At 32.9% G+C, this 15,098-nt stretch overlaps 1 protein-coding gene across 9 annotated transcripts in view; it reads right to left on the reverse strand.

Moving 5' to 3' along the window:
• The window catches only part of AP3B1 (adaptor related protein complex 3 subunit beta 1), a 261,344-nt gene that overhangs the window by 73,878 nt on the left and 172,368 nt on the right, over nt 1-15,098 (reverse strand). For all 9 annotated transcript variants that reach the window (XM_042941819.1, XM_042941809.1, XM_042941836.1 and 6 more), the window contains 2 exons: nt 14,621-14,768; nt 4,346-4,418 (listed from right to left, as the gene is read on the reverse strand). In XM_042941819.1, the coding sequence (XP_042797753.1) occupies nt 4,346-4,418; nt 14,621-14,768 (221 nt within the window). The remainder of the gene's footprint in view (nt 1-4,345; nt 4,419-14,620; nt 14,769-15,098) is intronic.

Genomic DNA, 15,098 nt, shown 5'->3' on the forward strand with positions numbered 1-15,098 from the left:
TTCCATTCTTTTTTATAGGTGAGTAATATGGCTGTGTGTGCGTATACACACCATATATACACACACCACATCTCACCATATGTGTATGTGTGTGTGTGTGTGTGTGTGTGTGTGTGTGTGTGCACCACATCTTTGTCCATTTATCTATCAACAGAGAGTTGTTTCTATATCTTGGCTATTGCAAATAATGCTGCAGTGAACACAGAGGTACATGTATCTGTAGACAAACGGCCCAGAAGCAGGATTGCTAGATCGCATGGTATTTCTATTTTTAATTTTTTGAGAAATCTCCATACTGTTTTCCATAGTGGTTGCACCAATTTACATTCCCACCAACAGTGTCTGAGGGTTCCCATGTCTCTACTTTATCAACAATACTTGTTACTTTTTGTCTTTTTGATAATAGCTAATCTGAAAAGTATGAAGTAATATCTTATTGTGGGTTTTTTGTTACTGTTGTTCATTTGCTTGTTTTCCTTGAAGCCAATGACTTTATTCTTTTTTTTTTTAAGTTTTAATTTTAATCATCTGGTACTCATCAGGACAAAGGCACTCCTTAATCCCCATCAACCATTTCACACATCCCCCCACTCACCTCCCCTGTGGAACCATCTGTTTGTTCTCTAGAGTTAAGAGTCTGTTTCTTAATTTGTCTCTTTCTTTTCTTTTCTTCTTTTCTTTCTTTTTTCTTTTTTGGCCTTTGCTAGCTTGTTTTGTTATTTATTTATATGTTTGTTTGTTTGTAAATGTTTATCTGTTTACTTTTGAGAGAGATAGAGAGCATAAGCCGGGTAAGGGCAGAGAGAGAAAGGGAGAGAGAGAATCCCAAGCAGGGTCTGCACCGTCAGCATAGAGCCTGACATGGGGCTCAAACTCACAGACTGTGAGATTATGACCTGATCGAAATCAAGAGTTGGCCACTTAATGAACTATAAGCCACCCAGGCACTCCTGTTTTGTTTTACAAATTGTACATGACTGAAAACACATGGTATTTGTCTTTCTCTGACTGACTTAGTTCACTTAGCATTATTCTCTCTAGCTCCATCCATGTCAATGCAAATGGCTAAATTCCATTCTTTTTTATGTCTGAATAATATTCCATTCACATCTTCTTTATCCATTCATCAATCAATGGACATGAGCTCCTTCCATATCTTGACTATTATAAATAATGCTGCTATAACCACTGGGGTGCATGTATCCCTTTGAACTACTGTTTGTGTATTCTTTGGCTAAAATAATCAGCAGTGTGACTGCTGGATCGTAGAGTAGTTCTGTTTTTAACTTTTGGAGGAACCTCCACACTGTTTTCCACAGTGTTTGCGCCAGCTTGCATTCTCACCAACAGTGCACATAGGTTCTTTTTTCCCCACATACTCACCAACACTTGTTTCTTATGTTTTTTATTTTAGCCATTCTGACAGGTGTAAGGTGGTATCTCATTGTAGTTTTGATTTGCATTTCCCTAATAAGTGATGGTGAACATCTTTTCATATGTCTGTTGGCCAACTGTATGCCTTCTTTGGAAAAATGTCCATTCAAACCCTCTGCCCATTTTTTAATAAGGTTGTTTCTTTAACACTAAGTTGGGTGCCTTCTTGATATATTTTAGGTATTAACCTCTCATTGGATGCATGATTTGCAAATATCTCTTCCCATTCAATAGGATGTCTTTTAGTTTTGTTGATGGTTTCTTTCACTATGCAAAAGCTTTTTTGTTTGATGTAATCCCACTTATTTATTTTAGCTCTTGTTGCCCTTGTCTGAGGAGACTGGTTCAAAAAACATACCAAGACTATTGTCAAAGAGCTTACTGCCTATGTTTTCTTTTAGGAATTTCATGGTTTCAGGTCTTACATTCACGTCTTAAATCCACTGTGAATTTACTTTGTATATGGTATAAGACAATGGTCCAGTTTCATTCTTTAGCATGTAGCTGTCCAGTTTTCCCAACAACATTTATTAAAGAGACTGTCTTACCCCATTTTATATTCATGCCTCCTTTGTCCCACATTAACTGGCCATATATACGAGGGTTTATTTCTGGGCTCTATATTTTATTCTATTGGCCTATGTATCTGTTTTCATACCAGCATCACACTATTTTGATTACTATAGTTCTATAGTATAGTTTGAAATCAGGGAGTGTGGTACCTCCAAGCTTTGTTCTTTTTCAAGATTGCTTTGGCTATTTGGGGCCCTTTGTGGTTCCACAAAAATTTTAGGATTCTTTGTTCTAGTTCTGTGAAAAATGTCATTGGTATTTTGATGGGGAGTTTACTTAATCGGCAGATTACTTTTGGTAGTATGGACATTTTAACACTATAAATTCTTCCAACCCATGAGCATGGTATATCTTTTTCTTTATTTGGGTCATCTTCAATTGCTTTTACCAATGTCTTATAGTTTTCAGAATACAGGTCTTTCAATTCCTAGGATAAATTCATTCCTAGATATTTTATTCTTTTTGATGCAATCGTAAATGGGATTGCTTTCTTAATTTCTTTTTCTGACAGTCTGCTATTAGTGTATAGAAATGCAATGAATTTCTATATCCTAATTTCATACCCACTGATTTTACTCAATTTATTTATTAGGTCTAATAGTTTTTTGGTGAAGTCTTTAGGGTTTTCTATACATAATAGCCTGTCATCTGCAAATAGTTTTACTTATTCCTTTCAAATTTGGATGACTTCTTGTTCCCCGACTGCTGTGGCTAGGCTTCCAGTACTATGATGAATAAAAGTGGGAAGAATGGGCATTCTTGTCTTGATCCCATCTTAGAAGAAAAGCTTTAAGCTTTTCAAAGTTGAATATGTTGTTAGCGGTGGGTTTGTTACATATAGCCTTTTTTATGTTGGGGTACATTCCTTCTATACGCACTGTATTGAGAATTTTAAATCATAAATGGATGCTGAATTTTGCCAAATGCTTTTTCAGCATCTATTGAGATGATCATATGATTTTTATCCTTTTTGTTAATGTGGTGTATCATGTGTACTGATTTGCAGATATAAAACCATCCTTGCATTCCATTTGATCATGGTGCATGATCCTTTTAATGTATTGTTGAATTCAGCTTGCTAATATTTTGCTAAGGATTTTTGCCTTTATGTTCATTATGGATATTGGCCTGTAATTTTATATTTAGGGTGTCTCTGGTTTTGCTATAAGGGTTATGCTGGCCTCGTAAAGTATATTTGGTAGCATTCATTCCTCTTCAATTTTTTGGAATAATTTGAGTACAGATACTAACTCTTGTTTAAATGTTTAGCAGAATTTATTTGTGAAGCCGTCTCGTCCTGGACTTTCATTTTTGTGGAGTTTTAAAATTACTGATTCAATTTCATCACTTGTAATCAGTCCACTTAGATTTTCAATTTCTTCATGATTCTGTCTTAGAAGGTTGTGTTTCTTGGAATCCACTTCTTTCAGTTTTCCAAGCTTTTTGGAGTATAATTGTTCATAGGCTCCAACTTTATTTTTACTTTCTTTATGCTAAGTATTTCTCTATAATTTCTCTATATTAAAAATTTGCCATGATTACTGAAGATAGGCCAGGTAAACAATATAAATAGAATAGTCCTATTTATGACAAAATGAGACAATCTAAACACATAACTTCCCTTTAGCATGAAAAAACTATAATGCAAAATGACAGTAGTTTAATATTTATACTATTTTACTTGCTGTTTCTCTTTTTTCTGTATAAAATCTACATACCAATAAAGTTAGTTAGTTCCATTATCTCTTTCTCGCAATGCAAGAGTATTTAAAAGAAGATGAATATACCTTTGCACACTTGGGTGAGTATATGAGTAAGATTCTCAATTCTTAGAAGTGGATTTGGTAGGACAAAGATATTGTACAGTTATAATATTGACAAATATAGCAACACCAGCCTCCAAAAGCTTCATTATCTATTTCTATTCCTACCAAAAGTGCACCAAGTAGAACATCGTGGTGTCTTTTACATTTCCAGTTATTTTCCTCATTCCCTACTTCCTTAAGTGAGATGTTTCAATCTCTATAATTAACAACGTAGAAGTTGTGAGATATGGATAATTATTTACTAAAGCAAGTATAAATTATTAAAGTAAAATATCTTAAAAAGAATTTGGTGTACTTTTATTTGACCAATTATATTTATTCATTTGATATAAAACTGATAACCTGATTAGATGAAAGATACTAATAGACTAATTTCTCAAACTTTCTTGGTCTATTCATCTATAAATCTTTCATAATAGAAGTTAACATATTTTGTGACACATAAATAAAAGGTACTATAAAAGCAAATACTACTACTAAACAAAAGAAAAAATTGAAATTTTAATACTTACAATCATCCAGATCTAGAAGTGAAACATCTTTGGTAAGAGGATTTATATTTTGTTTTGTTTTGTTTTCTTTCTCCTATAAAATAAATAATTTAATTACTACACGTTCTTATAATAAAAAAATCAATGAAGTAGTTCTTAATGTTTCAAAACAATTTTTCTTCTGCTTAGTCTTCCAAGAAAAAATCAATCAAATTAAGCTTTCTCTATGGTTATATGGACTGTATTTTTTAATCAAAATTTTTATTTCAGTTAGCATACAGTATTTCTTCCCCACCATGCAAACTATTACCTTAGAATAGTCTGTTTAAAGATTATAAAGGTCCAATAAATAAATAAATAAATAAATAAATAAATAAATAAAGATTATAAAGGTAAGAAGAAAGAAGAAACTTTGAAGGTAAATAATTATTTTATGACCCAAAAACTTTCGCTAATATAAAAATATAAAGTGGCTCTTTGGTAAAAAGTCTACAAACATGTTGAAAATAATTTTTAAACAAGTTAATTTAAGAAAAAGAATTTCTCAAACAATATAAGCTTAGGTCTGAAATTGTCAAGAGGCTTGTGATAGATCAGCTCTTCTAAGATGTAGTCTGTGACAGACATTGCACTAGGTACTTTGTATTTGAACAGTGAGTTGCATCAGACTTCTTCAGCCAAAGGTATTCAGTAAAATCTACAAATGAAATTTTCAGGCACTTTCTCTTTAGGGAAGAAAAGTATTCATTTACTTCCTTTACTGTTTTCCTTTGGGGAAAATAAGTATTTCGAAACATATCTGCACATATGTAGGGTTTCCTCCACCTCAGATCTGCTTATTTAATCTATCTATATTTTTGAAATATGAACAACCGTGCATTAGAAAACAGTATCCCTAAGCCTGAGTATTCACAGTTTGGTCAAAGATTCAGAAAAGATGTGTTATATATATACATATATATATGTGTGTGTGTGTGTGTGTGTGTGTGTGTATGTGTGTGTGTGTATTATATATACATATATGTATAATATATATAAAATATATAAAATTTATAATAAATATAAAACACACACACATGCACACAAGTACAGTAATGAATAGCATTATAAACATAAGACCAATAAAGATTAGGTTGCTAAATAGATGTATTTGGATCAAAGTTACTTATCTTTAAAATCTATACTTTTTACATTAAATTTTCTCAAATTAAAACTTAAGTTTTTGCTAAAATGTTTTTGTTCATTTACTCAATCATTCATTCATCCAAAAGATATATATAGAGTTTTAAAGTTTTATCAGATTCTTTGCTAAGAAAAGGAAGTAATAAGCCAAGACAGACCTAGTCCTTGCCTTCAGGTAACTTATAATCCTTTTTTTTAATCACTTTTTTTTTTTTTAAGTTTATTTATTTATTTTGAGAGAGAGAGAGAGTGAGAGAGAGCACAAGTGGGGAGGGGCAAAAGAAGGAGAGACAGAATCCCAAGCAGGCTCCGTGCCATGAGCACAGAGCCAGACATGGGGCACGAACTCATGAACTGCAAGATCATGATCTGAGCCAAAACCAACAGTCGGATGCTCAGCCAGCTGTGCCACCCAGGCACCCCCAGGTAACTTATAATCTAACAAAAGAGTTTACAGCTTATCTGTATGAATTATTAGAAGTTTTTTGTTTTTTGTTTTTTGTTTTTTTTAGAGAGAGAGAGGGCGTGGGCAGGGCAGGAGCAGAAGGAGAAAGAGACAAAATCTTAAGCTGAGCATGGAGCCCTACTGAGAGCTCAATCTCACAACTGTGAGATCATGACCTGAGCCGAAATCAAGAGTGGGACACTTAACCGACTGAGCCACTCAAGCTCCTCTACAAGTTTTTTGAAGTATTCCTCTAACCATAGAAAGGTATCACTAAAGCAAAAAGTACACTACCATCATTTAACATCTATACCATGCTAGAACTCTTACAAAGTGCAATACATCAAACTGTATGTTAGGTAACATTTTAAAATGATCTTAAGCAATGCTAGTTTTCTCCTCATGCCAAAACTCAAAACAAATTATTTTCAAGTATCAGACAAGAATACATATTAAAACACTAACTAAAAACATCAGCATTGGTTTTCTTTATGAGAATAATTATTTCTGCCAATGAAAACTTTAAATTATCTAGATGGGTTTTAATTTTCACTCATTATTTTTAAAAAAGCAAAAAATATTTGTCCTTCTCTTCACACTTCAAACGAATAACAATTTCCAGGGTTGGGGGAAAAGACAGAAGAAATGTTAGTTTTGAAGCTGGAATTTAAAGTGGAAATAAACAAAAACAGGTTCAGAATGAAAATGCCATCTCAACTAGAATATCATTCCTGTGGAGAAAGAACGTAACAAAAAGAGCTTAACACCATGTGACTTATCAAAATACTATGCTGAGTACAATGGGTATAGCTTCTCCTATAATCCACGATGGTGCATGATTGTCTTTATGGAACTGTAACCGTACTACCTGAAAAATTAGAAACCTATCAAATCAAGATAAAGTTAAAACTGGAAACAAGTCTATACCTTATTTTCTACTTCACGGCAAAGAGTGTGTAACAGTATCTATTAAGTACACATCAGGTCACATACAGCATAGGACAGAGCTGCATGTGAAATTGACATAATCTCTTATTAGAAGTCTAAAACAGGAAGAAAAAAGGCTCTCAAAAGAACAGAATTTCATTGACTTTCTGAGAACAGCAAATAACCGGTGACTGAAATACAACATTAGCAATAGATAACGGTCATTTCTACTGAATTGAAAAAGCCTTGCATTCCAAATCAAGGCTATAAAAAGCTTTGTGATGTGTTTGGCATTCCTCTCTTATATTATATTTCATTTTTCATTTTAAAAAATCCATAGTAAGTTCAAAACATTTTCATACTTAAAGGATCTACTATAAAAATAAAAATCTGAATTCTAAACAAAGAAGTTAAGAGCCCTATTCCATCAAACATTTCTCCATTTGCAATTCATCTTGGTAATAGAGACAGAACCTGGGTAAATGCATATAGGACTTGAGGCAGGAGATTTTTCTTGCTCAATGCATAATTCATGTGCTCCGCCTGCAAAGTGTGTAAAATGAGAATTTCACACCGCAGCATGAGCCATGGAGCTGCAGAGAAAAGGCAGATGAAATCATATTTTACTGTGTGAATTTTATTTCTTACCCTCCCAATATTTATACAAAACCATCATTGACAAACCAAACACACTGACAGATCACCCACTGTTTCCATTGTGTTAGTACTTGAGAAGAGATCAGGCAGAAAGATAGACAATTTGTTTTTGTATATTTTTTTTAAATAGAGGATTAGGTTTTTAACAGCTGAGTGACTGTATTAGACTTTTATAAGGACAACAGTAACTGATCTTAAAATCTCACTACAAAAATACCTAGTTATCAATTCATCACCCTCAAATCTCCATTTTGTTTCTATGGTATTCGATTATACACCTCAACACATCAACATTTTCAAAATAAAATACAAAGTCACAGGGTTAAGAAACTGATTTCTACTTAATATATTTCATTTCAAATAATAAAAAAAAAGATCCTGGAAATACTTATTAAGCTCAAATAATACAAATAAATATGTAATAATATATCTGTAAAGATTTTTTCAGGTATTATGCATGTTCATTTCATGCTGATTAAAAAACAAAAAGCAAGTAGAAAAAAAGATCTGAAACAACAAGCACCAAGCATGCTTCCTACGAGGAAACCACTGTAAAGAAGATTGAAATTTAAAAACTGTAAAACAGGATAAGTGGTATATAAACTTTGTCAAACTCATATTGTACTTTGAAATCAACAAAAATTCAAGGCTAATTTCTAGCCTCGCAGGGCAAGATATTTGCATGAAATATTTTCAGTTAGAATTACCAACCAAGGACAATATAATGACTCTCTTGCCTTCAAGTCATCTAACAAATTTGATTTAAGAAATTTGAGGCTCACACTTACACTGGCCTTTAAAACAAAAGTACACTGCCAGTAAATTAAGAATTCTTTTTAAGTGAAAAGAAGTCTAAACTGTTAAACAAATCTTCCCTATTAGATTGTATTTACTTCAATAAGAAAACTTCTTAATGGTCTTTACTTTGATTTAAAGATTTCAAGTAAAGCGAAATGATATTTCTGTTCTGCAGAACTTAAAATATAAACTAAACTAGGAACAACATAAATTGAAAGAGGCAAGGCTTTGAAATGTTCTATAATATTGTACAATATTCACAGAAGTTCTACAATTGCTACATACATAAATACTTGTAAAAATACAAGTAAAACTTGTTTTCTATTTCTCAAACAGGGCAGAAAACCAATCGGAAAATAGTTCCTCTCTCTCTTATCCATGATGTTTCACAGCACAGGCCAGTTTTACTTTATCCCCAAGAATCTTTCATACGGTAGATCTTTTACTAAGGCATATCTTAACATTTACTAATGTCTGGACATAGTTATAGTAACAGTGGCTGGTCTGTAGAGCACTTAAGATATTTAATCCCTCCCCAAAACAGACTAGCAAAGTTTTATGAGATCCACGTAACCTGTAATAAAGATAACTGACAGCATCTCAAACAATGCTATGTATATATAGATAGTTTTGTTTTTCTTCACTGGTAGTACATATATTAATCGCAATTTTGATTAAGATAATTTTCAAATATGAAAAGCTCTTAATATGGAATGTTAAGTGCAAGTATGTTACATATATTTACTTTCATTGATAAATTATGCTTTATACAGTTTATATCATTAAAATGTTAATATATTTACAAAGAAAATACACAGAAGTTATACACAATAAATTACAATCATGATTTAAAATTTTTATCATTAAAAAATTAAATTTTTATCATTTAAATAAAACTTATTTAAATCCTTAGCAGCTGGTACACAGACACTGATGATATAATCAGAACTATTATATCAGTTAAGGCATGAAGAATGAACTAACAAGCTGATGTGGAAATAACTATAGTATATAGGAACACACTAATACATAGCCTTATTTTTAAAACATCAAAGCATAGATTCAGTTAAAACAACTCAAAAGCCTGGTAACTTAAGAAAAAAAATTTTTTTAATGCTTATTTATTTTTGAGACAAAGAGAGACAGAGCATGAATGGGGGAGGGGAAGAGAGCGAGGGAGACACAGAATCCGAAGCCGGCTCCAGGCTCCGAGCTGTCAGCACAAAGCCAGAAGCAGGGCTTGAACTCACGGACCGTGAGATCATGATCTGAGCTAAAGTCGGACGCTCAACCGACTGAGCCACCCAGGTGCCCCAAAAAGCCTGGTAACTTAAAAAAAGAAGTATTTTAAATGAAAGTGTGACCATATGATTAACACACAATTTTAACTACAAGCGGAGTATAACTCAATTATACAGGTAAAAAATGGAATGAAGCGATATAAATGTGTATCTCTTTCTGATAAAATGCATTTTACACTATTGATTTCTCTTCCCACTCTTCTTTGTTAAAAAAAAAAAATGGTTCCCTTTACACTGTGTAAACCATGGGCAGTCACTTAAAATTTATAAAACTATTAAAAGTAATTTTGTTATAGGCATTATTTGGAGCAAAAGAATCATTTCATAAAAAGAGTCAGACTTAAATTAAAATATTTCTCTATCAAATACATTTCAGAAAAGAACACCTACCAATAAAAATATGCTTGCCCATCAAAATAATTGTCACTGAAGAACAAAATAATTTTCTTTGGTCATTACTGACAATATCTGATCTAAAATGAGGACATCTTCCAATCAATAACAAACATAATACCAGAATGTATGACTATATATAGTTTTATATCTTATGGATATGCTGGGGCACGGTGTTCAATGACAAACACTTCAAGAACAAACAATTCAGCAGCAGCTTTCACTCTTTTGACTATCTTTACACCATTCACTGAGTAATATTTTCTCATCAGTAACATTTTTCATTCCAAGCAGTCATTCCCAACTAGGAGAAGTGGAAGGACCATTCTTGGATATAAATCCACTTTCTCCTCAGCTTGTATTTTCTATGAGAGAAATAGTACAAAACGAAAAACAAAGGACAGAAATGGGAAAGCATACAGCATATTAAGAGAACTACAAATATGTAGTCTCTTGGGATTAGTATATAGGGACCACAAAGACAATTGAGACTGGAAAGGTAGGTTTGGACATGCTAGCCTGCAGAGTTTTTACTGAACCAAGATGATAATGGGGCACCATTATGGATAAGTTTAACATTAATCTGGCAGCTGTATAGAAGCACTGGGTTGGGCAAGTGTCTGAGGATGACCAATGGCAATGGTCTATGAGTAAGGTAATGAAGAGCCGATCTAGTATGGTGTAGCAGGAAAGGAAGAAATAGATACGAGAATCTCTAAGACTTGGCAACTGTGTAAACATACAGGATAAAGGAGGAGTCAGAGATAAATTCTGGGGCTACAGATGTGGGAAAACAGAAAGACTGACAGTACTAAATGGAAGAGCAAGTGTTCCTCTGGCTATAATGGATTGGGAAGCCAGTAGCTTCTAAGAGGTCTAAAAATTTGGTTTGAATTTGTAAAGAGAAGTTAGAGCTGTTATAGGGACTTAGAGATGTTATTATGGAAACATTTCACCTAAATGTTTTAGCTGAAGCCATGGGAGTGAATGAGTCTCACAACAGGAAAAATGTAGAGAAAAAGACTAAAAATATATTGATTCACACTGATTAATATATTTGAAGAAGTGATGTGCACCAAGCACTAACTTTGGGGCAATGTTCACACTTGAATGTCACAGGGGTTAAAAAGTAAAGCAATCAAAGGACTAAAAGGTCAAAGAAGTCAGAAGAAAAGGAATGCGAAGTTTCAAGTAGTCGGGGAACAGTCACATAAAAAGATCAAGAAGAAGAATATAATAAACAAGAGAAGGTCACTGAGTTTGGGAAAGATCATGGCTGACTTTTCAGAGAGCAGTATCTGTAGGAGGCGATAAGAATTGAAACACATCTAAAAGGGACTAAGAAATAATTGGGTTAAGAGGTTGTGGACGAAGACTACTTAGATTATTTTTCTAAACTCTGTCTCTCACACACTCTCTCTTCCTCTTCCTACTTCCTCACCCGCCAGATGCCAGGAAAGACTTGAGTACTTTGGTTGGCAGAGGAAGAATTAGTTCGTGGAGAAAGAGATTAAAGGTGCAAAAGAGGCAGATGATTATCAACAAATCAAGGCCAAGAGTAATTTAATCTTTTTCCTGGCTAAGTGGGTAGGAATTGCTTACTCAGAGCTACATTCAAAGGAAAAGGCAGGTAAATAGAGATTGTATATTAGATAGCAGAGAGGCAGAAGACGCCCACAGTGGATGGCAGCTCAGTCTTCTCCAGAAAGGGGTCATAGTTGGACATTAACTTACAACTTGAATGGTATAAAAAGTCAGAAAAACACAGGAGACATTAAGAGTTAAAAAAATTTCAGTTCCTTTCTGCATTGGTGTTCTATAACTCAAGTATTTTTGGTTTTGCAGGGAATTAATGTTCGTTCACGTTAAAAAATGTTAACACTGCTGTTTTATATTTATATAGTATTATATATTGATCTTTCATATTAGATTTTTTATAACAGCACTTGAAAGTAGTAGAGTAGGAATTAGCATTTCTACTTTATAGATGAGGAAACTGAAGCATAAAGGTAGTATCTTCCAAAAAGTAGAACACTATATACCTCATAGGACACCATAAAATAAATTGTTCTCAAAGCTATATAATCAAGGTACCTCCAAGGCCTCATTTCTGTGCTCAATATCCCCAAAACACACTATCCAAGTGAAAGAAAAAGAAGAGAAATAGTAAAAGTATAGACTTAGTCTAGCTGCAGATTCAAGGAGTATGAATTTTCAGCACTAACAAACTGACATGCTAAATTAAGGTAAAGCACCCACCATCTGCCTTCATTACTCATAATCTAGACCAGAAGCCACAACACTTGGTATAAGGAAGAATTCTATAATTACAGAGTTGCCCATTATCTGAAAATTGGTATACTTGTAATTGCATGGTATATTCCAAATTACTCAGAAAGGAATAGTAAAAAATAGTTATGGTGGCCTCAAGGTGGAGAATATTCCAACAGATAAATTAAAACAATCCTATCGTCTATTATAGCCAGCAAAAGGCATTAAATATGGAAAAAATAAGCCATATACACAAAATACATGGACATAAAACTATCAAGAATGTGAGTAAAATCTGAATTTTTCAAGAGTCTTAGCTCATCGCAATACTTTTAACTTTTATACTGATGTCCTACAGGAAAATATTTTCAATTATTAAGAGACTTAATCTGATCACTGAAAGTGTATGACAAAGAAACAAATTGAAATGCTAACCTGGGATACCTCTGTAGCTTTTTTGTTTTGCTTTAATTTTTAAAAAAATATTTGTTTATTTATTTGAGAGACAGTGAGACAGAGTATCTCAAGCAGGCTCCGCACTGTCAGCACAGAGCTCAAAACCGGGCTTAAACTCACAACTATGAGATCAAGACATGAACGTTTAACTGACTGAGCCACCCAGGTGCCCCTACCTCTGTGGCTTTTTAATGCGGTCCTAAAACCCTGCTTCTAAAAAACAAAAAACAAAAAACAAAAACAAAACAAAAAAAACCCTACTTCTAATACTATGTAGGTACTAAAGTCTACAGTTTTTTAACTTTTACAAAACTTCGTAAGAATAATGCACTTTAATTCTACCCACTCGATGTTCATTGATTTCTTGTGTGCTCATTTTTTAAAACACTTATTTCTTATTCTGGGTTGTACTTACTGTCAATTTCTAAAGCTCCTTTATTTTAAATAACATCTTAAACTTTAAAATATATAAATATGAAATGAATAATTTAACATAAGTAATTTAATGTAAGTAGGAAATAGGAGGACATCAAACTCACTATGTGATAAATTTTTATATGAGGCCAGAGTAATAAACATAAAAATCTCAAAGATTTTATGTGAATTTTTGGAAAATAGAAATCTTAGATTATATACTATAAATAGATACGTTTTAAACATAAATTCACATTTAAAATAGGTTTAACCACATGCAAGAATATTTGCAATAAGGCAAGACAAAAACTAGCCAATTTTTAAACATGCTTATTCTTTTTTTATTTTTTAAATATGCTTATTCTATAATAATAAATCTCTGGATGGGAGAAGGCAATTATCTACTTGAATGAATTTATTTTTATCCTTGGCTACTCAGGTGACTTCTTAAAGAAATTCAAGTTAATAGAAAAAATAAATGAGGAAAATATTAGGTTAAAAAACAGAATTCAATAAAAGGCAAAGTTTTGCCCACATATTCAACATATGGAATAATACAATATATACTTCTAAAAAACTACTACATTTGAAGCCTAGGATCAACATGATCCATTTATAGGAAAGGAGTAATAATTAAAGATCAGAAAGATATGTATAAGGTCTGAAATTAATATTCATAATTACATTTTCCAATTTATACTTTTTTAAAGATTTTATTTGTAAGTAATCTCCACACCTAACATAGGGCTCGAACTCACAACCCTGAGATCAAGAGTCACATGCTCTACTGACTGAGCCAACAAGGCACCCCTCAATTTATACTTTCACTTTTTACTGCTAAGCAGATAAGTTTCAGTGTTATAAATGTGAATCAGAAAGCATTATCATTCTATTACATAAGTCATTCCTACATTTGTTTTTAAATACATGGCTACTGTATTTTTTATTAACTAAAGAACGTATATCCTTGAATTAAACCTTTAAAAGTATTCTATTACCCCTAACACCTATTTTTAAAAAGCATTACTTGTCTCATTTTCTTATGTATATACATTTATATCACCTTGCTCAATACTATTTCTGTGACTTCCTTTTACTTTCCCCTTCGTGAAAGCCTCTATTGTCACCTCCTAGTTCAGAAAAAAAAAGGGCCATAACTCATAACATTGAGCTCTGTAATTACAGTGGCAAAGGATGAGGTTAAAAGTTTCTAACTCTTCTGTAGGGCTGAATTAAAAAGGAAGCAATTATCTAATAAAAAAATAATAAAATCATAGGTGTGGATGCATGAAGATGGTATTGATTTCAGTTGTCAGTGATAATGTTACATTTCTTTCTCGGTTTCTTGATTTTCAACAAGACACTTTTTTTCAGAAATACTTATTCTTAATTGGAAAAAGTCTATGAGAATACTTACTTTCAATAACAACAAATGTGCAATCTCTTTCTTACCTTAGTGACTTTTCTGGATTCAGATTCACTTTCAGATTCTGATTCTGATTCAGAATCTGAAGAACTGTCTTCTATTGAACTAGAATCAGCATTGGAAGAATCTGAAGTTTTAGATTTTTCATTTTCGTTCTCCCCATCTTCAGAATCACTATGAATAACAAATTTCAAAATATCAACTTTAAATCCTTTATATAAACAAGTTTAAGTAGTTTAAGGAAATCAAATGGCGGGGCGCCTGGGTGGCTCAGTCAGTTGAGCGTCCAACTTCGGCTCAGGTCATGATCTCATTCATGGTTTGTGGTTTCGAGCCCCGAGTGGGGCTCTGTGCTGACAGCTCGGAGCCTGAAGCCTGCTTCAGATTCTGTGTCTCCCTCTCTCTCTGCCCCTCCCTCCACTCAGGCTCTATCTCTGTCTCTCAAAAATAAATAAACATATAAATAAATAAATAATCAAATGGCAAATTGGTGCTATATGTCCA

This window comes from Panthera leo, chromosome A1 (assembly GCF_018350215.1).
Source record: "Panthera leo isolate Ple1 chromosome A1, P.leo_Ple1_pat1.1, whole genome shotgun sequence".
Classification (NCBI taxonomy): Eukaryota; Metazoa; Chordata; class Mammalia; order Carnivora; family Felidae; genus Panthera; species Panthera leo.